General features: G+C 37.6%; 6 protein-coding genes and 1 pseudogene across 7 annotated transcripts; all 7 read right to left on the reverse strand.

The window, feature by feature from the left end:
* Nucleotides 1-188: 188 nt before the first annotated feature.
* On the reverse strand, nucleotides 189-3,458 carry FLN2 (fructokinase-like protein). Its single transcript, XM_021950706.2, has 5 exons — nucleotides 3,268-3,458; nucleotides 2,614-2,906; nucleotides 1,893-2,530; nucleotides 1,245-1,716; nucleotides 189-656 (listed from the first exon to the last, which is right to left on the reverse strand). Exons 1-5 carry the CDS (start codon nucleotides 3,306-3,308, stop codon nucleotides 433-435), a joined length of 1,668 nt encoding a protein of 555 aa, XP_021806398.1. The 5' UTR covers nucleotides 3,309-3,458; the 3' UTR covers nucleotides 189-432.
* Nucleotides 3,459-3,791: 333 nt separating this feature from the next.
* Nucleotides 3,792-5,192, reverse strand: LOC110750388 (ATPase E1). Its single transcript, XM_021950709.2, has 2 exons — nucleotides 4,800-5,192; nucleotides 3,792-4,133 (listed from the first exon to the last, which is right to left on the reverse strand). The coding sequence occupies exons 1-2, from the start codon at nucleotides 5,101-5,103 to the stop codon at nucleotides 3,919-3,921; spliced, it is 519 nt and encodes a 172-aa protein (XP_021806401.1). The 5' UTR covers nucleotides 5,104-5,192; the 3' UTR covers nucleotides 3,792-3,918.
* Nucleotides 5,193-7,639: 2,447 nt separating this feature from the next.
* LOC110750369 (putative UDP-arabinopyranose mutase 1) lies at nucleotides 7,640-15,832 on the reverse strand. Its single transcript, XM_021950688.2, has 10 exons — nucleotides 15,449-15,832; nucleotides 14,912-15,162; nucleotides 14,637-14,805; nucleotides 13,923-14,222; nucleotides 12,967-13,033; nucleotides 12,670-12,822; nucleotides 11,933-11,984; nucleotides 10,864-11,146; nucleotides 10,178-10,443; nucleotides 7,640-7,867 (listed from the first exon to the last, which is right to left on the reverse strand). Exons 1-10 carry the CDS (start codon nucleotides 15,776-15,778, stop codon nucleotides 7,762-7,764), a joined length of 1,977 nt encoding a protein of 658 aa, XP_021806380.2. The 5' UTR covers nucleotides 15,779-15,832; the 3' UTR covers nucleotides 7,640-7,761.
* LOC110750371 (putative UDP-arabinopyranose mutase 1) lies at nucleotides 7,733-10,443 on the reverse strand (annotated as a pseudogene). The gene is made up of 5 exons (XR_015832902.1): nucleotides 9,604-10,443; nucleotides 9,080-9,329; nucleotides 8,767-8,935; nucleotides 8,022-8,330; nucleotides 7,733-7,870 (listed from the first exon to the last, which is right to left on the reverse strand). The product of XR_015832902.1 is annotated as a putative UDP-arabinopyranose mutase 1 (transcript).
* A 143-nt stretch (nucleotides 15,833-15,975) lies between the features above and the next one.
* On the reverse strand, nucleotides 15,976-16,968 carry LOC110750384 (putative UDP-arabinopyranose mutase 2). Its single transcript, XM_088246971.1, has 2 exons — nucleotides 16,545-16,968; nucleotides 15,976-16,213 (listed from the first exon to the last, which is right to left on the reverse strand). Exons 1-2 carry the CDS (start codon nucleotides 16,872-16,874, stop codon nucleotides 16,151-16,153), a joined length of 393 nt encoding a protein of 130 aa, XP_088103097.1. The 5' UTR covers nucleotides 16,875-16,968; the 3' UTR covers nucleotides 15,976-16,150.
* Nucleotides 16,969-18,190: 1,222 nt separating this feature from the next.
* LOC110750372 (cytochrome b5) lies at nucleotides 18,191-20,150 on the reverse strand. The gene is made up of 3 exons (XM_021950691.2): nucleotides 19,934-20,150; nucleotides 18,824-18,890; nucleotides 18,191-18,678 (listed from the first exon to the last, which is right to left on the reverse strand). Exons 1-3 carry the CDS (start codon nucleotides 20,018-20,020, stop codon nucleotides 18,437-18,439), a joined length of 396 nt encoding a protein of 131 aa, XP_021806383.1. The 5' UTR covers nucleotides 20,021-20,150; the 3' UTR covers nucleotides 18,191-18,436.
* Nucleotides 20,151-22,370: 2,220 nt separating this feature from the next.
* On the reverse strand, nucleotides 22,371-24,729 carry LOC110750370 (putative UDP-arabinopyranose mutase 1). Its single transcript, XM_021950690.2, has 4 exons — nucleotides 24,261-24,729; nucleotides 23,629-23,879; nucleotides 23,317-23,485; nucleotides 22,371-22,915 (listed from the first exon to the last, which is right to left on the reverse strand). The coding sequence occupies exons 1-4, from the start codon at nucleotides 24,588-24,590 to the stop codon at nucleotides 22,595-22,597; spliced, it is 1,071 nt and encodes a 356-aa protein (XP_021806382.1). The 5' UTR covers nucleotides 24,591-24,729; the 3' UTR covers nucleotides 22,371-22,594.
* Nucleotides 24,730-25,083: the final 354 nt, after the last annotated feature.

Raw genomic sequence — 25,083 nt, forward strand, 5'->3', positions numbered from 1 at the left:
TATCTCAACAATTTGGACCACGCATTTTAAAGAATCCTGCTTAATTCTTTTATTTTTATTTGTTTTTGGATAATACAAAGCTGCTTAACCCTACTCTTCTCCACCTACCCCTCAACTACGCATAATTAATTAATGAAAACAACTCAACATCTCCAATCTTTTTCTGAATAAAGTGACATAGGGAAGCGTGTGGAATGCATACTCTACTTGGATAAGATTAGGATGATATAAAGTGTTCCCAGTCTCCATAAAATATTTCACTTCTGTGACAAAAAAATAAAGACATTGAACATAACAAGGGGCCTGGACAGTTTTGATTATAAATGCTACATGACTACATTAGTTCACCCTAGAAGAAAACTAAACCTTCTGGCCCTGTGTAATCTTTGAGGTCTACAAACAACACAACAAAATTCTATCTATCAATGGATTTTAACTTACACTCTCTAGTGTGCGATATTCCATTTCTGTTAGAGACCTTATACCATCTGGATCAGGAACCACTTCTTCCGTATCCTCTTTAGGAGGGAAGCCGCGTTCTCGCCCGAGCAACCATTGATCTATGACCCCACAATCAATTGCATACTTGATTGTGTGCTCCAAATATTCTTTATCAGTAATAAGATGTGGTTGAACAGTCAACATTCTCATGAGAGCTGAAAGGAAGTCATGGAAAAAAAAACTTAGGAAAACTGGAAATTTGTCTAAAATGATATAATTAGTGCCTTCTTTAAACACTAGGAACTCATAATATTGGGAAATATGCATTTATGATTATAGAAGTGATGCTATATCTTAATGACAAGAATATGATTATATGCATCAATGAATTTCTGCATAATGCTATCCACTAAGAAGAGAAAAAGACAGGTTCCTTAGTTCAAATACTGTGTGCAACGGAAACTTGACAGGACTTGCACTAAACCAATAGCTGGAATCTAAATCTTACAAAACAGCACTTATTTAAAGAATAAGCCTGCCAGGGACTAGAGGCTTGTATCTACATTTCTTGACTGAACCACCACTATCCCCAGAAAGAGAATAACTATAATGGACCACTACAGGCTTCTCCTGAAGGTAGCACTAGAGGCACAATAAATGGTTCTTCTTTAGGAGTTCTGGCAGTTGTCACCCAAATGCAGGGCCAAGCAGGCCCTACTCTCATGGTGAAAGCACTAGTAGATATATGCTTGAACATTAGAAAAAATAAAAAATCAATAGATATGCAGATCACAAAAGTGTACCTGCCACAATGCCATCTCCAGATGCTGACATATCAGAAGTGAAAGGAGTAATAGGGGGATCCTCCATCCCATTAATAGCACCATGGTGCTCCTTTGTGTAGTAGTGAATCTTAGAAGTCCCATTTGTCACAAACAAAACCTTAAGATTTTCATGCCAAAGCGGTGCAACCACTTCTGGTGTATGATGGACAAATTTTGATCTGTCATTATTTTTGGTGTCAAATTCCTCTGAGGGCTGGATCCCACAAATAAACTCAAGCTCTTGCTTGGTAACCTCAATAATATCAGCAAGGTTCCATACTTGCTGTATGAACAACTTTGTTTCTTCACAAGAATGCCATAGCGGTAATGGAAGGTTTACATCATAGAAAATAACTCCTCCTAATTTCTTCGAAATCTTGATTGCTTGCAGTGTAGTTGATCTCATATTTTGATCAAGCATAGAATGCGTGCTGAAGTAAAACATCTTTGCCTGCACCATAGGTTGTTAAAAGCTATCCATGACTTCTCTAATCATAGAAGCAACTAGTGAATCTAATGTTCACACACTCAGTGAAATAAATTTAGATAATGTCTAATGGGTTTTGTTTTAAATTCAATGCTGATTAAATCAAAACAAACTGATTAAATGGGACTGAAAGCTTTTACCTCCTTCAGCACATCAATGTTGATCTCTGACTTTGATAAAGAATCCTCAGCACAGGGTTTGACACAAGTCAATCTCAAGTGAGCCCTTTTCCCAATCTTCATCTGTGATACTGCAGTTGCCCTTTTACTATCAACGCGAACAGAACGAGTTTGAACATTGTTGACATTCATATAATATAGCATGGCCTGACCATATTCATCATCCCCAAGTTTTCCCATGAAAGCAACTTTGCCACCCAAGCTTGCAAGAGCAATTGAAACACTGCCTGCAGATCCCCCAGGAGACCTAATAAATTTTTCAGGAGCCCATAATGCATCTTTCTTTCTTTCATGTATTTCATAATCTATAAGTCTGTTGGCTGGCCTTCCTGAGGGCACAAATGCATGTTGTGCAGCCCCAAAGCAACAAACAAGAGGAGGCCAATCATAAGTATAGCTAATATCCTCTCCCTCATCTATTTCCAATTCTATGTCTTCCGTATTCTCATCCTTCATATCCACGATGAATGTAAACTCCTCAGGCTCACTAAGTTCAGCTTCACTAACCTGCTCCTCAACATCATCTTTCTTCTTAGTTTTTCTCCTCCGTACCTTCTTCTCAGTCTGTTCTTCCTCCGTGCTTGTAGACGCAGAAGCAGCTAGATAAATTAAATTGCAGGTTTAGCACATACAATATAGATTTTTAAGTAACAAGACTTAAAAGAGCAATAAGGAGGACTACCTTTCCTACGAGTTCTTCCACGCGGTTTCTTGGTATCTTCACTAGATGCAGAAATGATGCTTTCCTCACTTGAAGCATCTGTTTCGGCTATTGTTTTCTTTCGAGTTCGTTTGGGAGTCCTAGATGTCTTTTTCTTCACAACAACCTCATCTTCATTGGATGCCTCTACAGCTGAGTTCTCTGAGTTAATCTTTTTAGGGACAGCAGCAAGGCCCCGCTTTTTACTATGTAATCTAAGACCCTGAAGCTGCACAAAGTTCAGTGACGGGCTATTGGGCCAATCCAAATGGCACCTGCAAATTTTAATAAACAAGTGGACTATCACAACCATTACCCTTCATTTGGTAATTGAGCTGAAGGAAGTGTAAGCAAAAAAAATTCTTTGATGAAGACTATGAAGTGCAATTAATAATTGTAGGGTTTTAGAGGTTTAAGAAAATTCTAGTTTTTTCATGGCTTTTATCTTAAAATCCATCAAGAAAACTCTACAATTATCCAAACCCAGAAAAGGTTTCTCATTTTTTCATTTCTGCTCAGTTGGGATATCCATTTGAATTAAGGAGCAAAGGAACCACATGGTTTTAAATGAAAAGACTGGATTTTCAACACAGAGAGAGAGAGAGAGAGAGAGAGAGAGAGAGAGAGAAAGAGAACCTGGGTAAGAGGAGAAAGTGAGTGAAAGAAAGAGACGCCATCGACAGAGCTACCAAGAGCTCAACTTCTTCGTTGCCCAAGTAATTCCAACTATTGGGTGTTGCTAGTATTAAGCCATGAGAGAAGTGATAAGTGTGTGGGTTTGAAGGGTTGCAACTTGGAAGTGTCTTCACTGTCAGTAAACAAGTCCAAAGAGCTTAGCGGGAGAGGAAATAGGTAATAGGATGAGAACTTTGCACGTGCGTAAGGCATGCAGGTAAGAACGCCAAACGGCGCCGTATCGTTCCTAATAATTATGCTTTAGGCATCTTTGGACCATTTTGTTCTCTAACTTGACCTATTGCTTCCATGTCTGAATATCTGTTTAACGTTGGATCGCAGTTGATTTAAGGAACTGTATTTAACTTAAATCCTCTTCTACTAACGCACATAATAAACACAAGGAAACCATGAAAAACAAACACCTCACACAAACAAAAAACCTTTCAACGGTTTTACCAAAAAAAGGACAATCCATCATCATCTATAAGAAATTAAGGATCTGGTATTTGTTTCATTAGCAAAGTTTTACAAGAGAGCTTGACAAATTACAAGGATTTAATGGAAACAAACACATTTTTCTCTCCTAATTTTCACTTGGGAGCAGTGGAACTAGTCATTCTGTTTCAAAACCTCTGCTTCAGCCCTTGCCATGGGGTCATCCTTCATCTCGATTTCCTCTTCTTTTTCCCCCTCTCGCTCCTCTGTCTTCTTTTTCCTGTGTAAATCTTCCGCAGCCTGCATGGCAGCCCGGTTCTCGGCCTGCATACGCTGCATTTCCTCTTCCTGTTGCTGCCTCTCAAACCATGTGTCTGCATCTGCCCAGACTGTAATAGAACAAGAACAGAAGTTAATAAGCATCCATCATTAAATTTCAAGCTTGATTGCAAATGCAGCTTACCTTCAAAGAATGAAGGATTTTACGTAATTCTAGTTCAGTGCAAGATCAAGTGAACTTTTGCTCAAAGATGTTATTCAACTGTTTCTAATTCAATCTTATCTATCTTTTTCTATCAACCTCAACTATATACACTTAAGAGATGCATTCTTCTGTTGTTGCCTAATTTTCATAACCTCAACCAAAGTTACTTATAGCACATTAACGTACAAATTTCCTTTACTTAATAGTAGGAAACTCCCAGAGCTTATCAACGACTATAAGAAGAAACACCTAAGCCTATTTGACTGCATCATACCCAAATTGAATCCTAAAACCCTGAACCCCAAAAGTAGTAAACAAGAACAAGCAAACCCATACCCACTTAATAACAAGAACAACCAAACCCAACAGAGCATCAATCACAAACCCTAACCAAAATTCACACCAAGACTAAGAAATCAAACACCCCAATTAATCAATCAACCAAACCCATCTAAACAAATCAAGCAACAATCAAATCTACAAACACATACACAAAATAAATAAGAAATTTTTTTATAATAACAATAATAATGTAAAGAGAGGAGGAGGAGTAAAAGGAAAACGGACGTACTGGGCTGAGCGGCCCAACCCTGTTCACCACCCTTGATTTTCTCAGGGAGGGCATAATTGACGGTGAGGACGCGGCCGTAGAGCTCGGCGCCGTCCATATTGTCCATGGCGGAGGATGCATCCTCTCTCTCCAAGAATGTGACGAAGCCAAAAGACCGGTGCTTCTGTGTGGCTTGGTCCAGCGGCGTCTTCACGTCCTTGATGTCCCCAAAGGGTATGAACGCCGCGTGCAGAATCGACTCGTTCACCTCCTCCGCCAACCCTCCTACATACAGCGTGTTCTTCTGCACTGCTTGCTGCGCCATTCTAAAACCTCTGCAATTTCAGATTTTAGATTCACCCCTCTCCCTCTTCCTTCTTGTTCCTTCTGCTTCTTTTCGATTTTCAGTTGGGCCTCTCTGCGTATATATGAGAGAGCGGGTATTCATTGGGATTTTAAAACATTGTTTTGGATAAATATGTCTTTTGGTATTCAATTAACATTTTTAAATTGTGGTATTCTATTAAAATTATTAGAATTTTTAAAAGAGAGTGACCAAATCTAGTGGTATTCAATCAAGATTTTAAACGAGTAATAAAAAGTCTTATAGTATTTAAAATTTTGCTAATTTCAAAGGACTTTTTTAAATGCGAAATTGTATAAAAAAATATTTAGTGGGAAGTATAAATACCAAATCCTATCACAGAGAGAAGTACTATGGTATCTTGTTTGAATGGAGAGAAGCTACATATTGAAGGTTGCAATCAGACCCTATATATCCTGCAAAATAATGAAAGCTAAATAGGGAAAATGTGGAAAATTCATTTGGTCCTCTTGTTTATATGAAAAAATTCATTTGGTCCATTCAAATCTTATAAATTCTATGATATGATTTTTTAAAATTTATAATTAAAAAAAATTTATTTATAAAAATCCATAAATAAAATCCTGTAAGTTACTACATTTTGCTTAAACTCACTAGACTTTATCCCTAAATTGTCTTTTAAGGGTCGTTTGGTACGGCGCACTGTTATGGACTGGACTAAGTCCTGGGACTGTCTTGGATTAGTTCGGATTGGCCTAAGTTGGATTAAGTATTGACCTACGTTTGGTATTTTGTCGGACTAAGAAGCTGGATTGTAAAAATAGTGAAGACCTATGTTTGGTGTTGTGTCGGACTAAAAAATAATTCTTGTAATATTTAAATTTAATTGGGGATTTTGACTTGAAAAATATTTATATTTAATTAGGGATATTTAATTGGGGCTGATGTGTAAAAAAAAAATTATATAAATTATTAAATTAAAAAAAAATTACAAAAGAAAAAAAAAACCCCATTCTCTCTTCTTTCCTCTTCCTTCCTCTCTCTCTCTCTCTCTCTCTCTCTCTCTCTCGCTCTGCCTTTCTTTCCCATCTCTGCCTTCCTCTCTCTCTCGCTCTGTCTTTCTTTCCAAATTTCCAAAGAGAAAAACAGAATAAACCCAATTAGCCCCACACCACAACTTTTCACAAACCAATTACCACACCACAAAATTAAAATTAAAAAACACCAAAATGCCCAGAACACAATTGGGATCTTATTGATCCCTTTCTTCTTCTTTGCCCATTACCAGAATGATGGCCGCGCTCGGCTCCGATCAGCGGAAGCAGCTGAAAGACATCTTCTAAGGCCCACTGCTGCAGTAAAATGGATAACAAGCGTTGTTCTTGTTGGAGACTGCCTTGAGAAGAAGACCCACTGCTGCTATCGAACTACGCATCTTCTAAAGCATCTCCGTTTTCATTTTCTAAGTTAAAGACGAAAGGGAATTGGAAGAGAATGAGAGTGGAGAGCTACAGGGTTTTGCAGACAGAGTGAAGGGAGATATGTGAAGGAAGAGATAAAAAAAACTTGCCTGAGTACAACTTCGAAGAAGAGCAGATTCGATGTTGAAGGAAACGAGAGAGAGAGAGAGGCGTTGGCTCGGACTCGCGTGTTATGTTTAGCGAGCTCGCTATTTTGAGAACCAAGTTTCAGGCTCGCTAGATTGCACGAGCGAGTGAGGCATTTTTTGTACTATTGGGCTATTTAGTCTCATTTAAGTTAGTCCCTCATTTCACACATAGATTTTAAGTGCTAATTAACACAGTCCAGTCCAGTGAGGCCTACCAAACATGCCCTTAGACTCTCCATATACGACTAGGACTAGGAAAACTGCACTGGCCCATTACTTTTATTATTATTTAAAAAATTATAAGCCCATTCTTTTTTAATACATAGCAATATTGACCCATTACTTTTATTATTATTAAAAAAATTATAAGCCCTTTCTTTTTTAATATATAGCAATATTGAGGGAGGTGGATTCCGTATTCGAAGATCTCTTATGTAAGAGTAACTGTTTTTATTAGTATTGGGTGTTGAAATCAATTCTTGGGTGCGTTTAGAAAAGCTATTTTCAAAGTCTTGCAATAATAATCATTATCAAAGCTTGGGCTTCTCGCCCTTTCTAAAATGAGGATTTTAGAGTTAGAGCTTATTTGACGGGTTTAATCCCATCATCTAACCATTTAAAATATTTAAGTTTATTAATTTTCTTACATTTGTTGATAGTGAGATTGAATGCCTCAAAAAAGCTCCTCACTCTAAACTCCTCTTTATAGCCTTTCCGGAATATTAAAACCCCGACTTAACAAATCCCATGAATCTCTTTAACTTTCTGCATTATTCAACAAGACAATGGAGACCCAAAAAAAAAAAAAAAGGACAAGACATTGATTCCCACCAATTTCAATGACATACATCTACCAAAAATTTGTAAATGTCATATTTGAAATCCGTACATAAATCTCTCAATCAAAATAATAAGCATATTCTCTCCCCAATACTTGTGAATTTTTTTAAACAATAATGGGCTAGTTTCCTCAGCGGCTATTGTCCCACTTATTCAAAATTGTGAGGACTTTCCTTTTGAGTGGTAACAAAGGGCAAAATTGTATTGAATCACTTCTTGCGCAAGTACAAGAAGCCAACGACCACAGAGATGCCAACAACGGCCACAGGAACAGCCCAGTATTGCTTCGTCGAGTCCTTGATCTTCTGAGGATAATCACTGCAACCAACTCAATAAATAAGCAAATCTAAAGGGAAAAGATCAAAATTTGTAAATGAAATATAATAAAGATAATCAGTCAAAACACTAAACAACTAGCAAATCTAGGCAAATTACTGTTGATCAACATCTACTTTACTGGGGCACATACTTTTCCATTAAGCTCATCCCAAGCTTCTACCCAAGTAACCATGGCATCTGCCAGCTTAAGGAAGTATGGGTCAATCCTGCCAAGCTCAGCCTTGAATAGCTTAGAGAGTTCGATGTAGCATTTCTGAACAGTAGTGCATGCTTTTGTAAGGACTGCAGATTGGAAGAAGGGGATCAGCTCTTCTTGCCAGAAGATACCATAGTACTCCTCTCTGACGTTAACAAATGGAATGATGGGATCACTGGCTTTGCTGTGCCATATGTAGGGCAGACCAGTCTTGACACCATATCCCAAATGGTCGCATATAACCTAAAAGCATGTCGACATGATTTAAGTTTCGTCCTCATGGTGATCAAAATGTTCAAAGCAAATTGACAATCAATAAATCCAAATACAGAAACCATCAAGAAAGTAGAAGGTAATCATCACAAACAAGAGAAACTATATTTCTGAAGTTATCATCTCAAAGTCTGTAACTTATGACAAGGATGTTGGCATATCCTGCCAAATTATCTTAATAATCAAAACCCCAAGTTGATGTGACCCTAGAAACAACTTTCTAATTCAATCTTATGATCCAAACATCTCTATGGAGACACCTTGGTGATAAATCCACCTAGAAAAAGAAATTTAAATATAAAAAACAGAAAACCACCAAGGAAGAGTTGTTTATTTCATATAGAATAGACCTAACAAGCTCTCAGTAGACATAAACAGGGAATAAAAATGAAGCAATTCAAATTACCTTCATGCACCAGCCAGCCCACATATCACCATATCTTCCAATTGGCTCATCAATACCCATGAGTCCAAAGTACATTGCTGGTCCAATCAGTTCACGGTTGAATGCCAAGTTCATACCACACATAGGAAATAGAGTTCCCCCGGGTATGGTCAGAACTACATCAACAAACCTGAAAAAATTTAAGAAGAAATGAACAGGCAATTATGTAAAAACTGGCTTTTCAGTAGTAATTAGTCCAGTTTAAAAGGAAAAGAAAAGGGAAAAAGAAGCATACAATCAATAATTTGTGTAATTTGGGATCGCTATTTTATACCTAGTGTTCCTTTCTAGAGGATTGGCAAGCTGGGTAGAGCATCATAGTCAGGGATGTTGAGCCAGAGGCCATGAGAAACAGCTGTAGGTACACCCCCATGGAGACTAAAAGGATATCCACGGAATAAGTCTGCGTCTTCTCTGTATGGATCATAAAGAGTGTTGAAAAATAGAGGAGTTGATGGATTTAGCAGATTCTTTATATGTTGTTCGAGTGCATTGATCTCTTTCCCAGATGGGTCTTTGGCAACCTGTATAAAAAGATACAGATATGCACATATGAGATTCTGAAAACAACAGATTAATAGAAATTGGGCAATTGTGACAAAACCAGATAAAAGACAATACGCTTACAACAGATTATTATATGATGCAAATGCCACAACCCCAATAAAAAAACCCCTCACAATTTGATCACCCAAAACGCAAAATTTGTCAAAAGTGTTAAACAACAAACCAATTGAACCCAAAACATTCAACAAGTCCAAGCAATTACACAGAAAGAGCGAAAGAGAGGGAGCTTACAAATTAATCGTCGTCAATGGTAAAGATTTACTTCTTCTTAGAGACCAAGTAGCCAAAGCAGCGGCAAGCAGAGTTCATGAAGGAAATGCAAGAGGCCCTGGAACCCAGAATGCGGTTGATGTCGTTTCGGTTGAAGAGCTCATAGTCGAAGCCATCTGGGACCTTGATGGTCCTCGACGACGGGTCACCTCCCTGGACAATGATCAGGTGGTAGGGCTCGAAGAACGGCCTCCACGTCTCCAAGAAGTCCAGGTTCTTCGGGATCACGATTTCAAGCTCGTCCTTCAGGATAAAAGTAGGCTTGACGTCGACCAAAGCTCCTGCCATTGCTGTTGAAATGCAGAGAGAACGTACAGTTTCAGAGAGAAGCTCAGCAAACGCAAAAAGACAGTGAGAAAGTGGAGTTTGTCTTTGACTCTTGTTATATCCGTTGCAATTGGAGGACAAAATGAGAATGGCGGAAATTCTTAGGTACTTGCAAGCCCCAAGTACATAGGGCAATTTCAGAATTTAAAATTGAAATTGAAGTAAAAATAAATCAAGCTGTTAAGGGCAATTGAAGGTAACCAGTTACAACCCAATTGATCTTAATGGATATCCACGAACAAAGTCTGCGCCTTCTCTGTATGGATCATAGTCAGGGATGTTGAGCCAGATGCCATGAGAAACAGCTGTAGGTACACCCCCATGGAGACTAAAAGGATATCCACGGAATAAGTCTGCGTCTTCTCTGTATGGATCATAAAGAGTGTTGAAAAATAGAGGAGTTGATGGATTTAGCAGATTCTTTATATGTTGTTCGAGTGCATTGATCTCTTTCCCAGATGGGCCTCTGGCAACCTGCATAAAGGATACAGATGTGAACACATATGAGATTATGAAAATTTCAATAATAACAGCAAGAATCACATATAATATTCATAACAACATATATATCAGACACTTGTTTTGAAAGAAGATAAAACCCATATCAAACACAGTATGCTTAACAATATGCTAAACAACAGATTATTATGCTCCAAATACAACAATCCCAATAAAAATCTCTCAGAGTTTTATCACCCAAAACCCAAAAATTGACAAAAGTGTTAAACAACAAACCCATTATTAACCCAGAACTCCATATCCTAAAAAACTTCAAGATCCGACCAATTGAACCCAAAACATTCAACAAGTCCAAGCAATCACACAGAAAGAGAAGGAGAGGGAGCTTACAAATTAATCGTCGTCAATGGTAAAGATGTACTTCTTCTTAGAGACCAAGTAGCCAAAGCAGCGGCAAGCAGAGTCCTTGACGGAAATGCAAGAGGCCTTGGGACCCAGAATGCGGTTAATATCGTTTCGATTGTAGAGCTCATAGTCGAAGCCATCTGGGACCTTGATGGTCCTCGACGGGTCACCGTCCTGGACTATGATCAGATGGTAGGGCTCGAAGAACGGCCTCCACATCTCCAAGGAGTCCAGTTTTCGAATCTTCGGGATCACGATGTCAAGCTCCTCCCTCAAGATCGGCGTAGGCTTGACATCGTGATCCAAATGGCACCTGCAAATTTTAATGAACAAGTTGACTATCACAACCATTACCATTCATTTGGCAATTGAGCTGAAGGAAGTGAAATTAATAATTGTATTCTGGTTTTCTTCATTGCTTTGATCTTAAAATCCATGAAGAAAACTCTACAATTATCCAAACCCAGAAAAGATTCCTCATTTTTCCATTTCCGCTCATTTGGGATTTCCATTTGAATTAAGCGGGAGAGGAAATAATAGGATGAGAACTTTGCAGGCGTGCAACCAAACGGCGCCGTATCGTTCCTACTAATTAGGCCTTGAGCATCGTTGGACCATTTTATTTTAGTTCTCTAACTTGTCCTATTGCTTCTAGTCCATGTTTAAATATTTGTTTAACGTTGGATTGCAATTGATTTTTGAATCGTTTTAAGGAACTGTATCTAACTTAAAGCCTCTTCTAATACACATAATAAACACATGGAATGGAAACCATGAAAAACAAACACCTCACACACCCAAAAACCCCTTCAAGAGTTCTATAGAAGGATAACTCATCATCTATCTCATTAAGAATCAGGTATTTGTTTCGTTAGCAAAGTTTTACAAGGGAGCTTGACAAATTACAAGGATTTGATGGAAACAAAAGCATTTTCCTCTCATAATTTTCACTTGGGGAGCAGTGGAACTAGTCATTTTGTTTCAAAATTTCTACTTCAGCCCTTGCCATGGGGTCATCCTTCATCTCGCTTTCTGTCTTCTTTTTCCTGTGTAACTCTTCCGCAGCCTGGCAGCCCAGTTCTCGGCCTGAATACGCTACATTTCCTCTTCTTGTTGCTGCCTCTCAAACCATGTGTCTGCATCTGCCCAGACTGTAATGGAACAAGGAAAGAAGTTATTACACATCCATTAAATTTCAAGCTCGATGCAAATGCAGTTTACCTTCAAAGAATGAAGGATTTAAGTAATTCTAGTTTAGTGCAAGACCAAAGTGAAGTTTTGCTCAAAGGTGGTCTGGCGTCATCTTCAAAGATGTTATTCAATTATTTCAAATTCAATCTTATCTATCTTTTTCTATCAACCTTACCTATACACTTAGGAGTTGCATTCTTCTGTTGCTAAATTTTCATAACTTCAACCAACCAAAGCTACTTCTAGCACATTAATGTACAAATTTCCTTTACGAACCAAACCAATAATACTAGGAAATTTCCAAAGTTTATCTATGACTCTAAGAAGGAACCTAAGCCTATTTGAAAGCATACCCAGATTTAATCCTAAAACCCTAAACCCCAAAAGTCCAAACCAAGATCGAAAAAACCCATACCCACTTAAAACAAGAACAAACAGAGCACCAATAACAAACCCTAACCAAAATTCACACCAATACTACAAAATCAAACACCCCAATTAATCAATAAACCAAACCCATCTAAACAAATTAAGCTAACAATCAAATCCACACACGCACAAAACAAATAAGAAATTTAATAATAATAATAATAATAATAATAATGTAAAGAGAGGAGGTGGAGTAAATGGGGAAAAAGGACGTACTGGGCTTTGTCAAGTCCTTGATCTTCTGAAGATAATCAACTGGTTGATTCTTAGAGGTTATATCAAGTTCCGGGATAGCTGAGGAAGTGGTGTCAAGCTCCCTTGCAGTATTGCTATGCCCAGCATCTTCAAAATCTTCAGTGGCATCTCTTCCTTTAATGAAATTAAATCAACAAGTCATATCAAGATTTTGTATTTGTACTACATTGTTGTTTTAGAAGGTTATCTGAAACAAATTCTTCACAGTGCAGTCAAATAAATCGGGATATTATCCAAAAAGGAATCTTAAAACTATACCAGTTGCAGCAAGGACTACTTCGTCTCCACCAGGGTGATTGTCCAAGTATGATGACACAGCGTACACCTGGGATTAACAAATGCACTAAAATGTAAATATGGGAGAGGAGAGATTTCAATTATTCTTTCTTGTGGTATATGATATAATGTGCAACCATGATCAGACTAATAAGGTCTATGACAACTTCTAGTTATCCATAGTGAAATCAAACAAGTAATGAAAAAGTAAAGTCAAAAGTCATTGTATACACAATCAAACTGATCCCTTGAAAACAGATTTCACATTGGGAAATCTAGACATTATTCGGATGATAAGAAAACCTCCGATATTGATTGACTATCATCATTCTGAGGATCAGCATATATTCCAAAATTTGGATAGTTAAGAGAGCAAAGACACCAAGATACTGACCAAATTCCCAGAGAGAAGCCACATGGAAATTTATAAATACCAAAGCACAGTAAGCCAGCAACAAGTGGATATTTATGCGTATCAAAGATGTGAACAACAGCCAGTTACAACATTAATAGAACACAACAAGCATAATAATCTATATGCTTATAGTATGAGGACTATTCATATGCAATCTAAATATGTTCATGAAAGCTGTTAAGAAACTTGCAAGATAGAAAAACCAACACACATACAGATCAACCCCGATGACAATCTACCCAGATTATATAAGTAGATGACAATCAATATTTAGTTTAGGAGGAAAATTCTCATCCCAACCATCTTCCATTAGAATTTCAAAGTCAGTATGCTTCAATCCAAATGCAACAACTATCAGAATATTAGGATAGGTGTACTAGCACTGCAACCATCTCAATCAATAAGCAAATCTAAACAAAGAATTTATAAATGATAATCAGTCAAAACACTAAACAACTAGCAAATCTGAAGTCATCTAAGGCAAATTACTGTTGATCAACATCTACTTTACTGGGGCATATACTTTTCCGTTAAGCTCATCCCAAGCTTCTATCCAAGTAACCATGGCATCTGCCAGCTTAAGGAAGTATGGGTCAATCTTGCCAAGCTTAGCCTTGACTTGCTTTGACAGTTCGATGTAGCATTTCTGAACAGTAGTGCATTCTTTTGTAAGGACCGCAGATTGGAAGAAGGGGATCAGCTCTTCTTGCCAGAATATACCTTTGTACTCCTTTTTTAGGCTAACAAATGGATTGCTGGCTTTGTTGTGCCATATGTAGGGAAGACCAGTCTTGACGCCATATCCCAAATGGTCGCATATAACCTACAGGCATATCGATGCGATTTAAGTTTCATCCTCATGATGATCAAAATGTTCGAAGTAAATTGACAATCAATAAATCCAAATACAGAAATCATCAAGAAAGTAGAAGGTAATCATCACAAGCTTAAACTATATTTCTGAGGTTACCATCTCAAAGTCTGTAGGTTGTGACAGGGATGTTGGCATATCCTGCCAAATTATCTTAATAATCAAAACCCAAGTTGATGTGAGCCTAGAAACAACTTTCTCATTTAATCTTATGATTCAAACATCTCTATGGAGACACCTTGGTTATAAATCCACCTAGAAAAAGAAATTTAAATATAAAAAGTAGAAAACCACCAAGGAAGAGTTGCTTATTTGATATAGAATAGACCTAAACAGGGTGTAAAATAAAGAAGTAATTCAAGTTACCTTCATGCACCAGCCAGCCCACATATCACCATATCTTCCAATTGGCTGACCATTGCCCATGAGTCCAAAGTACATTGCTGGTCCAATCAGTTCACGGTTGAATGCCAAGTTCATACCACACATAGGAAATAGAGTTATCTTGGGTATGGTCAGAACTGCATCAACAAACCTGAAAATATTTAAGAAGAAATGAAGAGGCAATTAGTCCAGTTTAAAAGAAAAAGAAAAGGGAAAAAGAAGGATACACTCAATAATTTGGGATCACTATTTTATACCTAGTGTTCCTTTCTAGAGGATTGGCAAGCTGGGTGGGAGCATCACAGTCAGGGATGTTGAGCCAGAGGCCATGAGAAACAGCTGTAGGTACACCCCGACGGAGACTAAAAGGATATCCATGGAATAAGTCTGCGCCTTCTCTGTATGGATCATAAAGAGTGTTGAAATATAGAGGAGTTGATGGATTTAGCAGATTCTTTATATGTTGTTTGAGTGCATTGATCTCTTTCCCAGATGGGTCTTTGGCAACCTGTATAAAAAAAGATACAGATATGAGCACATATGAGATTACGAAAACAACAGATTAATAGAAATTGGGCAATTGTGACAAACCCAGATCAAAGACAATATGCTTACAACAGATTATTATATGATGCAAACGCCACAACCCCAATAATAATAAAAACCCCTCACAGTTTGATCACCCAATACGCAAAAATTGTCAAAAGTGTTAAACAACAAACCAATTGAACCCAGAACATTCAACAAGTCCAAGCAATTGCACAGAGAGAGAGAGAGAGAGAGAGAGAGCTTACAAAGCAATCTTCGTCAATGGTAAAGATGTACTTCTTCTTAGAGACCAAGTAGCCAAAGCAGCGACAAGCAGAGTCCTTGAACGAAATGCAAGAGGCCTTGGGACCCAGAATGCGGTTGATGTCGTTTCGATTGTAGAGCTCACAGTCGAAGCCATCTGGGACCTTGATGGTCCTCGACGGGTCACCGTCCTGGACTATGATCAGGTGGTAGGGCTCGAAGTACGGCCTCCACCTCTCCAAGAAGTCCAGGTTTCGAATTGCGGGGATCACAATGTCAAGCTCGGCCTTCAGGATTGGCGTAGGCTTGACGTCGACCAAAGCTCCTGCCATTGCTGTTGAAACGCAGAGAGAGCCTACAGTTTCAGAGAGAAGCTCAGCAAAAGCAAAAAGACACTGATAATTGAGAAACGGAGGAATTGGATTTGACTTCACCAAGAAAGTGGAGTTTGTCTTTGACTCTTGTTATATCCGTTGCAATTGGAGGACAAAATGCGGAAATTCTTAGGTACTTGCATGCACCAAGTACATAGGGCAATTTCAAATTTTAAAATTGAAATTAAAGTAAAAACAAATCAATCTGTTAAGGGCAATTGAAGGTAACCAGTTACAACCCAATTGGTCTTAAAGGATATCCATGAACAAAGTCTGCGCCTTCTCTGTATGGATAATAAAGAGTGTTGAAAAATAGAGGAGTTGATGGATTTAGCAGGTTCTTATATTTTGTTCGAGTGCATTGATCTCTTTCCCAGATGGGTCTTTGGCAACCTGCATAAAGGATACACATATGAAAACATATGAGATTATGAAAATTTCAATAATAACAGCAAGAATCACATATAATATTCTTAACAACATATATATCAGACACTTGTTTTGAAATAAGACAAAACCCAGATCAAACACAATATGCTAAACAAGAGATGATTATATGCTCCAAATACAACAATCCCAATAAAAAAATCCCTCACAGTTTTATCACCCAAAACCCAAAAATGACAAGTATTAACAACAAAAAACTTCAAGATCGGACCAATTGAACCCGAAACATTGAACAAGTCCAAGCAATCACACAGATAGAGAAAGAGAGGGAGCTTACAAAGCAATCGTCGTCCATGGTAAAGATGTACTTCTTCTTAGAGACCAAGTAGCCAAAGCGGCGGCAAGCAGAGTCCTTTAAGGAAATGCAAGAGGCCTTGGGACCCAGAATGCGGTTGATGTCGTTCCAATTGTAGAGCTCATAGTCGAAGCCATCTGGGACCTTGATGGTTCTCGACGGGTCACCGTCCTGGACTATGATCAGGTGGTAGGGCTCGAAGTACGGCCTCCACATCTCCAAGAAGTCCAGGTTTCGAATCGTCGGGATCACAATATCAAGCTCATCCTTCAAGATCGGCGTAGGATTGACATCGATCAAAGCTCCTGCCATTGCTGCTCAAAATGCAGAGAGAACCTTACAGTGGTACTGAGAATTGAGAAACGGAGGAATTGGGTTCGTTTTGTCTTTGACTCTTCGATTGTAAGGCCCGTTTGAGATTGCTTTTTTTCGCCAAAAACCTGCTTCACTTTAAAGTTAAGCAGTTTAAAGTGTTTTGTAAAAAGAAAATATCCCGATTATTTTAAAAGCAATGGCCTTTTGACAGCAACTTTTAAAAGCAGGCTCTGGGTTGCTTTTCAAAGCTGCTTTCAAAAGAAGCAGAGATGAACATTTAATGAATTTTTTTAATTCCCAAAATACCATCATTCATTTTAAAAAATGACACCACCTCCACTTTCACATCCAACTCCACCACTTGCACCACCACATTCACTACCTCCACAACCACCGCCACCAAATCCTCTTCCTCCTCATCCTCCTCCACCACCACCACCACCACCACCACCACCACCACCACCACCACCACCTCCTCCAAAACCACCAAATCCACCACCACATCCACAACCAACATCACCACCACCACCACCACCACCACCACCACATCCTCATCCTCATCCTCCGCCACCACCACCTCATCCACCACCTCCTCCTCCACCACCACCACCACCACCTCCTCCAAAACCTCCAAATCCACCACCACCTCCAGAACCGCCATCCCCACCACCACCAAATCCACCTTCATCACCACCACCACCTCCACTCAATCACTACAACTACCACCATGCTGCCACTGCCACCACCACCACCACCTCCACAACCGCCATCCCCACCACCACCAACTCCACCTTCATCACCACCACCACATCCACTCCATCACTACAACTACCACCACATGATTAGTACATAACACTTTTAACATCATGTCTATTTTAGTCATTATTCACAGTTACAACAATTTTATATTAAAATTTACCAAACGCTTTTACACTGCTTTTTGTACTAACAGCACTTTAAAAATATTGTTTACCAAACATGGAGTTGCTTTACTTTACAGCTAATTATTTTCAAAGCACAGCAGAAGCAACTTTTTTTAAAAGTGACAGCAATCCCAAACTAGGCCTTAGGGTAACTGCTTTTAAGTTAAACTATTTGAGTTAAAAATCCCTTACTCATCATCCCATTCCTGAAAGAAGAAAAAGAGGTACTGGGTGTCGAAATCAATACTTGGGTGCGTTTAGAAAAGTAATTATCTTGCAAAATTTTGTGGTATTAGGTGTGTAGCTACCCAGCAAATTGTAGGACCATTATCAAAGCTTGGGCTGCTCTCCCTCTTCTCAGCAGGATAATAAAAACCAAACTTGACAATATTCCCATGAATCTCTTTAACTTTCCCAACAAGGAACAATTGCAATGACATACATCTCCTTAAAATTTGTAGATGTCATATTAGAAACCGTACATAAATCTCTTAATCATAATATGCATATTCTCCCCAATAATAGTGAAATTTTAAAAACAAATAATGGGCTAGTTTTCTCAGTTGCTATTCTCCTACTTATTCAAAATTGTGAGGACTTCCTTTTGAGTGGAACAAAGGGCAAAATTGTATTGAATCACTTCTTGCGCAAGTACAAGAAGCCAACAACCACAGAGATGCCAACCACGGCCACAGGAACAGCCCAGTATTGCTTTGTCAAGTCCTTGATCTTCTGAGGATAATCAACTGCTTGATTCTTAGAGGTTATCTCTGGGGAAGTGGTATCTACATCAAGCTCTCCAATGCAAAAGGCTCCCATGAGGTCCTTTGCAATATTGCTATGCCCAGCATCTTCAAAATCTTCTGTGGCATCTCTTCCTACAATGAAATTAAATCAACAAGTCATATCAAGGTTCTGTATTTGTATCTACATTGTTGTTTTAGATGATTATCTGAAACAAATTCTTGACGGCACAGTCAAATAAACGAGAATATTATCCAAAAAGGAAGCTTAAAACTATACCAGCTGCAGCAAGGACTACATCGTCTCCCCCAGGGTGATCGTCCAAGTATAGTGTCAAATCGTACACCTGGGATTAACAAATGAACTAAATGTAAATATGAGAGGAGAGAGATTTCAATTTTCTTTTTCTTGTATGGTGTGCAACCATGAACAGACGATGAGGTCTATGACAAGTTCTAGTTCTCAAAAGCAAAATAAAACAGAGAAATCAAACAAGTGATGAAAAATTAAAGTCAAAACTCCTTATATACACAATCAAACAGATCACTTGAAGACAGATTTCACATTGGGAAATCGAGACATTATTCGGATGAGAAGAAAACCTCTGATATAGATTGGCTATCCTCATTCTGAGGATCTGCATGTATTCCAAAATTTGGGTAGTTAAGAGAGCAAAGACACCAAGATACTGAGCAAATTCACAGAGAGAAGCCACATGGGAATTTATAAATACCAAAGCACAAAAGAAAGTTACCTCATTAACAGAACACAACAAGCGTAATAATCTATATGCTTATAGTATGAGCACTTTTCATCTACAATCCAAATAAGTTCATGAAAGCTGTTAGGAAACTGCAATGATAGAAAAACCAAACCAACCCTGATGACAATCTACCCAAATTACATAAGTAGATGAAAATCAATATTAACATTAGGAGGAAACTTCACCAAGAAAAGAGAAACGCGCAGGAATTGGAAGAAAGTAGAGCATATTCTAATGTGGCACAAACTGTAGTAAATAGTAATCTTTCAATGAAACAGATTATGAGTTTTCCAGGTAATATTCCCAAGTCTCACTCTTTGACCTCCCATGACCTAAACATAGTGAACAATAACATCTTGAAAGAGCTTGAACCTCCTGAATACAAACTACCCAAACTTGCTACGCCTTCTTTACAATATAATAAAATCAACGATGTGAACCAGAGAGCCTAGAGAGGCAATACAGATCTGAAAATAAAGTAATCAAGCATACCCACGAAGAAGAACTCAGGAGAAAGAAAAAAGAATTAACGAAGGTGAGGTTCTTGCGTTCAATTGATACAAACAAAATACTCGCTCAATGCCCATGAAGATATCAGATAGGATTATAAACAGAGAATAGGGTACCTTGCCATCAATGACGACCCAGCAGTTGTCTTTGCTGTTTTGCTGGGAGACTTCTTGCATTGTAAAGAGCTTCGTCAACGTCGGCATCGTTGCGGGCTTGGTCAACAAAGTTCAGAGATTCTTGCCTTCTTGGTCTTCACTCTTTGGCCTTGGGTACGACTACCAGATATTCTCGTTTTCTGATTTTCTCTCTCTCCGTTTGTTGAATCTTGGTTGGGCTATAATTCTGTTAAAAGTTAAAACCAAAGATAAGACTTGCGTGCAGAGGAAGTTGTTTGTTACTGTTTTAGTAGGGTGGGCCTAAAACAAGGCCCAACTCTGTACAACCGACAAACTAACCCATAATTATATAGTTTTTTTCTTATCCAAAGGGTAAAAAAAAAAAAAAGATTTAATGCTTGGTGTATCTATATATATAAAGTAAAAGGCAGAGAATGGTGAAACATTCAAAATACCAGAAAATGCCCATGGTTAATGCAAACATTAAAAATTGAAATTATTAATTAAATGAGGATAATATGGTAAATTCACACATTTTCATATTTTAAAAAAATTAAAATTAAAAGAAAAATAAGATAATGGATCCTATTTTTATGGAACACAACTACCCATTATATTTTTTAATTCTAAAATAAATTTAATTTTTTTATTTAAAATAATCTTGAAACAAGACATGTACCGTAGCAAACAAATGAAACTAGGCGGTTCAATCGAAATAAATTTTTGTTTTGACTACAGTTATGGATGATTCAATTTCTACCATTATTATGATATTCCGTATTCCAATTGGATACCATAAATGTATTTAGGATCTGTTAAATGAGATAATGAGACTAAGGCATAAAAACAAAAGCTTCTTGCAGGCGCGAAAGCGCATGCGGAGAGGCTAGTATATATAAAATGCTTGGTATATTGTTATGGGGATGGGGAATCGATCCTAAGACATCGGGTGCATGGATTAATTTTCTTAACTATTTGTGCTACAAGCCCTTCCATGAATTATAACTTTTTAAAATAAAAAAAAATTCATCTCAACCATCTTCAATTAGAATTTCAAACTCAGTATACTTCAATCCAAATGCAACAACTATAAGAATATTAGTTCATAAAAAATATATATATAATTCAGAAAAATAAAATGGGTAGTTATATTCCATAAAAATAGGACCCATTATCTTATGTTGTGTTTTATTTAAAAAATATATTATATATATAAATTTATCATATTATCTTTATTTAATTAATAATTTTAATTCTTAATGTTTGCATTAACCAATGGTAGTTTTTGGTAATTTGAATGTTTCGCGCATTATGTATTTTGCTTTATATAAATAGATGAATTATAACTATATAATTAAAGATGAGATATTTAGTCATATTAGTGGCGGACCTATTAAAGCACAAGGAGGTGCAGCTCCCTTTGCCGAAAAAACCATTGAAGGTGCTTCAAATTGCCCATTTGCTCAACTGGTGGTGATGTACAGATTACCTTATTTCCATTTTCAACATTTAAGTAAATGTCTTTGTCCTTTTTACTTTCCTTTATTTTTTATATTACTCCATTTACTTAAGTTTACAATGTAAATAAAAAGTACCATCCCATTTGGATTCAAATAAAAATACTAGAAAATCAAATTCCCACCAAATCAAAATATAAAAAATCAGTTTTAGTGCAAAATACGATTTAGGCTAAAAATGATGGCTCATTAAGTCAATATATACTTCATAATAAAATCTCATAAAATCAAGTTTTCTTATTTGATGTGTAAGGAATAAAAGCCGCCAAAAATTATCTTGAGAAAATGATTATTCCGAAAAACCAGTTTTCATACTTAGTCAATATTTTTACATAAAACAATTTTTCATGTATGATATGAATGCATGAAGGGACCTAAGGTCATTTTAGGTAAAAAGCCTTAGATGTTCAGTCCACAAAAAGTTTTTAGCCTTTCAAAATTGCACCTCTGCTAAAAATTTCCTGGTTCCACCAGTGGTCATATACCCATTCTTAGCACTAATAATATAGATAAATCCTACACTAGCTTGCCCTATTGAATTTAATTTTGATTATTAAATTACTTTGATGCCCTATTGAGTGTTTTGGGTTTTTTTAATGAAGTTTTGGGGTTGAGTTTGTTTTAAGAAATCTATGACAGTTTTGTACTTTAAAAGAAGTTAAAAAGCATGTTTGTTATGTTGTAAATGGACTTTGGGTGTATTTCTAAAGTCCATTTCATATGAGATTTTTTTATATAATTTAGGTTCCTATATTGGGTATAATAGTGAATCTCCCATTAAAGATTTATTAGAAAATAAATCGTAGATAGAGTTCTTATTAAGCGACAATTAGAGAGTAAACCAACCCATATTCTATCCAACCCATAATCAGCTAAAATGCTTTTCCTGCTTAACTTTTTAGTCGTGAGACACAATTAGGTTCCATCTCAACCATCTTCAATTCAAATTTCAAACTTAATATGCTTGAATCCAAATGCAACAAGTATCAGAATATTAAGATAGGTAACACCACAACCATCTCAATCAATAAGCGAATCCGCCCTCTCACCCTTCTTCATCCCAAGGGAAAATATCAAAATTTGTAAATTATATTTTAATAATGATAATCAATCAATAAGCAAATCTGAAGCCATCTATGGCAAATTACTGTTGATCAACATCTACTTTTCCGTTAAGCTCATCCCAAGCTTCTACCCAAGTAACCATGGCATCTGCCAGCTTAAGGAAGTACGGGTCAATCTTGCCAAGCTTAGCCTTGACTTGCTTAGAGAGTTCGATGTAGCACTGCTGAACAGTAGTGCATTCTTTTGTAAGGACCGCAGATTGGAAGAAGGGGATCAGCTCTTCTTGCCAGAATATACCATTGTACTCCTTTTTGAGGTTAACAAATGGATTGCTGGCTTTGCTGTGCCATATGTAGGGCAGACCAGTCTTGACACCATATCCCAAATGGTCGCATATAACCTACAGGCATATCGATTTAAGTTTCGTCCTCATGATGATCAAAACGTTCAAAGTAAATTGACAATCAATAAATCCAAATACAGAAATCATCAAGAAAGTTACAAGGTAATCATCACAAGCTAGAGAAACTATCAAAGTCTGTAAGTTATGACCGGGATGTTAGCATATCCTGCCAAATTATCTTAATAATCAAAACCTCAACTTGATATGATCTAGAAACAACTTTCTAATTCAATGTTATGATCCAAACATCCCTATGGTGACACCTCGACAAAGAAATTTAAATATATAAAAATAAAAATAAAACCACCAAGGAAGAGTTGTTTATTTCATATAGAATAGACCTAACAAGCTCTTAGTAGACATAAACTGGGTGAATAACAAAGAAGCAATTCAATTACCTTCATACACCAGCCAGCCCACATATCATCATATCTTCCAATTGGCTGACCATCACCCATGAGTCCAAAGTACATTGCTGGTCCAATCAGTTCACGGTTGAATGCCAAGTTCATACCACACATAGGAAATAGAGTTCCCTTGGGTATGGTCAGAACTGCATCAACAAACCTGAAAACATTTAAGAAGAAATGAACAGGCAATTAGGTAAAAACAGGCTTGTCAGTAGTAATTAGTCCAGTTTAAAATGAAAATACAGGGAAAAAGAAGCATACAATCAGTAATTTGTGTAATTTGGGATCACTATTTTATACCTGGTGTTCCTTTCTAGAGGTTTGGCAAGCTGGGTGGGAGCATCATAGTCAGGGATGTTGAGCCAGAGGCCATGAGAAACAGCGGTAGGGACACCCTCACGGAGACTAAAAGGATATCCACGGACAAAGTCTGCGCCTTCTCTGTATGGATCATAAAGAGTGTTGAAAAATAGAGGAGTTGATGGATTTAGCAGGTTCTTTATATGTTGTTCGAGTGCATTGATCTCTTTCCCAGATGGGTCTTTGGCAACCTGCATGAAGGATACAGATATGAAAACATATGAGATTATGAAAATTTCAATAACAACAAGAATCACATATAATATTCATAACAATATATATATAAGACACTTGTATTGAAATAAGACAAAACCCAGATGAAAGACAATATGCTTAACATCAGATTATTAAATTATGCAAATGTCAATCCCAATAAATAAATAAATAACCCATTATAGTTTCATCACCCAAAACCCAAAAATTGACAGAAGAACAAACCTATATTATTAACCCAGAACCCCATATCCTAAAAAACTTCAAGACCCGAGCAATTGAACCCAAAACATTCAACAAGTCCAAGCAATCACACACACAGAGAGAGAGAGAGAGAGAGAGAGAGAGAGGAAGCTTACAAAGCAATCGTCGTCAATGGTAAAGATGTACTTCTTCTTAGAGACCAAGTAGCCAAAGCAGCGGCAAGCAGAGTCCTTGAAGGAAATGCAAGAGGCCTTGGGACCCAGAATACGGTTGATGTCATTTCGATTGTAGAGCTCATAGTTGAAGCCATCTGGGACCTTGATGGTCCTAGACGGGTCACCGTCCTGGACTATGATGAGGTGGTAGGGCTCGAAGAACGGCCTCCACATATCCAAGAAGTCCAGGTTTCGAATCGTCGGGATCACGATGTCAAGCTCCTCCTTCAGGATCGGCGTAGGCTTGACGTCGAGCAAAGCTCCTGCCATTGCTGTTGAAACGCAGAGAGAGAGCCTACAGTTTCAGAGAGATGCTCAGCAAACGCAGAAAAATAGACAGTAAGTTAGAATTGAGAAAGGGAGGAATTGGGTTCGACTTCACGAAGGAAGTGGAGTTAGTCTTTAACTCTTTGACTCTTGTTTGATTTGGAGGACAAAATCGACTTTCCGTCGAATTTGCAGACGGAGAAGTCACGTGAGATGCGCGTGCAAGGGCACTTCAGTCAATTTCATGAGTCTAGTAAATCACACAAGCCCAAGCTGCGTTAATGGATTAGCGAATCCGAAGCCCACAACCAAAATAAAATGGTAGACGTTTTTCTTTTTTAATTATTTATTTTACCTCATGCGAATTGTGAAATTGAAAGACCGTTTGCTTATATTGAATTTTGACCGAATCAAAAAAGACTGGAGAAAATAGGAAAAAGAAAAGTTGAGAGAATTCACAAGATAAATTTGTTTTTATACGAGCCATATTGGGGAG

This window comes from Prunus avium, chromosome 1, assembly GCF_965620075.1.
Source record: "Prunus avium chromosome 1, drPruAviu1.hap1.1, whole genome shotgun sequence".
NCBI lineage: Eukaryota > Viridiplantae > Streptophyta > Magnoliopsida > Rosales > Rosaceae > Prunus > Prunus avium.

Coding starts and splice junctions, on each gene's coding strand:
- FLN2 (XM_021950706.2), bottom strand. CDS start 3,308: ATGGCGTCTCTTTCTTTCACTCACTTTCTCCTCTTACCCAG. Junction 2,531..2,613: donor TGGAAGAACTCGTAGGAAAG/GTAGTCCTCCTT, acceptor TAATTTATCTAG/CTGCTTCTGCGTCTACAAGC. Junction 1,717..1,892: donor ACATTGATGTGCTGAAGGAG/GTAAAAGCTTTC, acceptor CCTATGGTGCAG/GCAAAGATGTTTTACTTCAG.
- LOC110750388 (XM_021950709.2), bottom strand. CDS start 5,103: ATGGCGCAGCAAGCAGTGCAGAAGAACACGCTGTATGTAGGAGGGTTG. Junction 4,134..4,799: donor GGGTTGGGCCGCTCAGCCCA/GTACGTCCGTTT, acceptor GTTCTATTACAG/TCTGGGCAGATGCAGACACA.
- LOC110750369 (XM_021950688.2), bottom strand. CDS start 15,778: ATGGCAGGAGCTTTGGTCGACGTCAAGCCTACGCCAATCCTGAAGGCC. Junction 14,223..14,636: donor GGGCTGGCTGGTGCATGAAG/GTAACTTGAATT, acceptor ATATGCCTGTAG/GTTATATGCGACCATTTGGG. Junction 7,868..10,177: donor CCATTAAGATCAATTGGGTT/GTAACTGGTTAC, acceptor TGGTTGCAGTGA/TTATCCTCAGAAGATCAAGG.
- LOC110750384 (XM_088246971.1), bottom strand. CDS start 16,874: ATGGCAGGAGCTTTGATCGATGTCAATCCTACGCCGATCTTGAAGGAT. Junction 16,214..16,544: donor CCATGGACGACGATTGCTTT/GTAAGCTCCCTC, acceptor TCCTTTATGCAG/GTTGCCAAAGACCCATCTGG.
- LOC110750372 (XM_021950691.2), bottom strand. CDS start 20,020: ATGCCGACGTTGACGAAGCTCTTTACAATGCAAGAAGTCTCCCAGCAA. Junction 18,891..19,933: donor GGGTCGTCATTGATGGCAAG/GTACCCTATTCT, acceptor TGTTAATCCCAG/GTGTACGATTTGACACTATA. Junction 18,679..18,823: donor TGTAGTCCTTGCTGCAGCTG/GTATAGTTTTAA, acceptor ATTTCATTGTAG/GAAGAGATGCCACAGAAGAT.
- LOC110750370 (XM_021950690.2), bottom strand. CDS start 24,590: ATGGCAGGAGCTTTGCTCGACGTCAAGCCTACGCCGATCCTGAAGGAG. Junction 23,880..24,260: donor CCATTGACGACGATTGCTTT/GTAAGCTTCCTC, acceptor TCCTTCATGCAG/GTTGCCAAAGACCCATCTGG. Junction 23,486..23,628: donor CCTCTAGAAAGGAACACCAG/GTATAAAATAGT, acceptor AAATGTTTTCAG/GTTTGTTGATGCAGTTCTGA.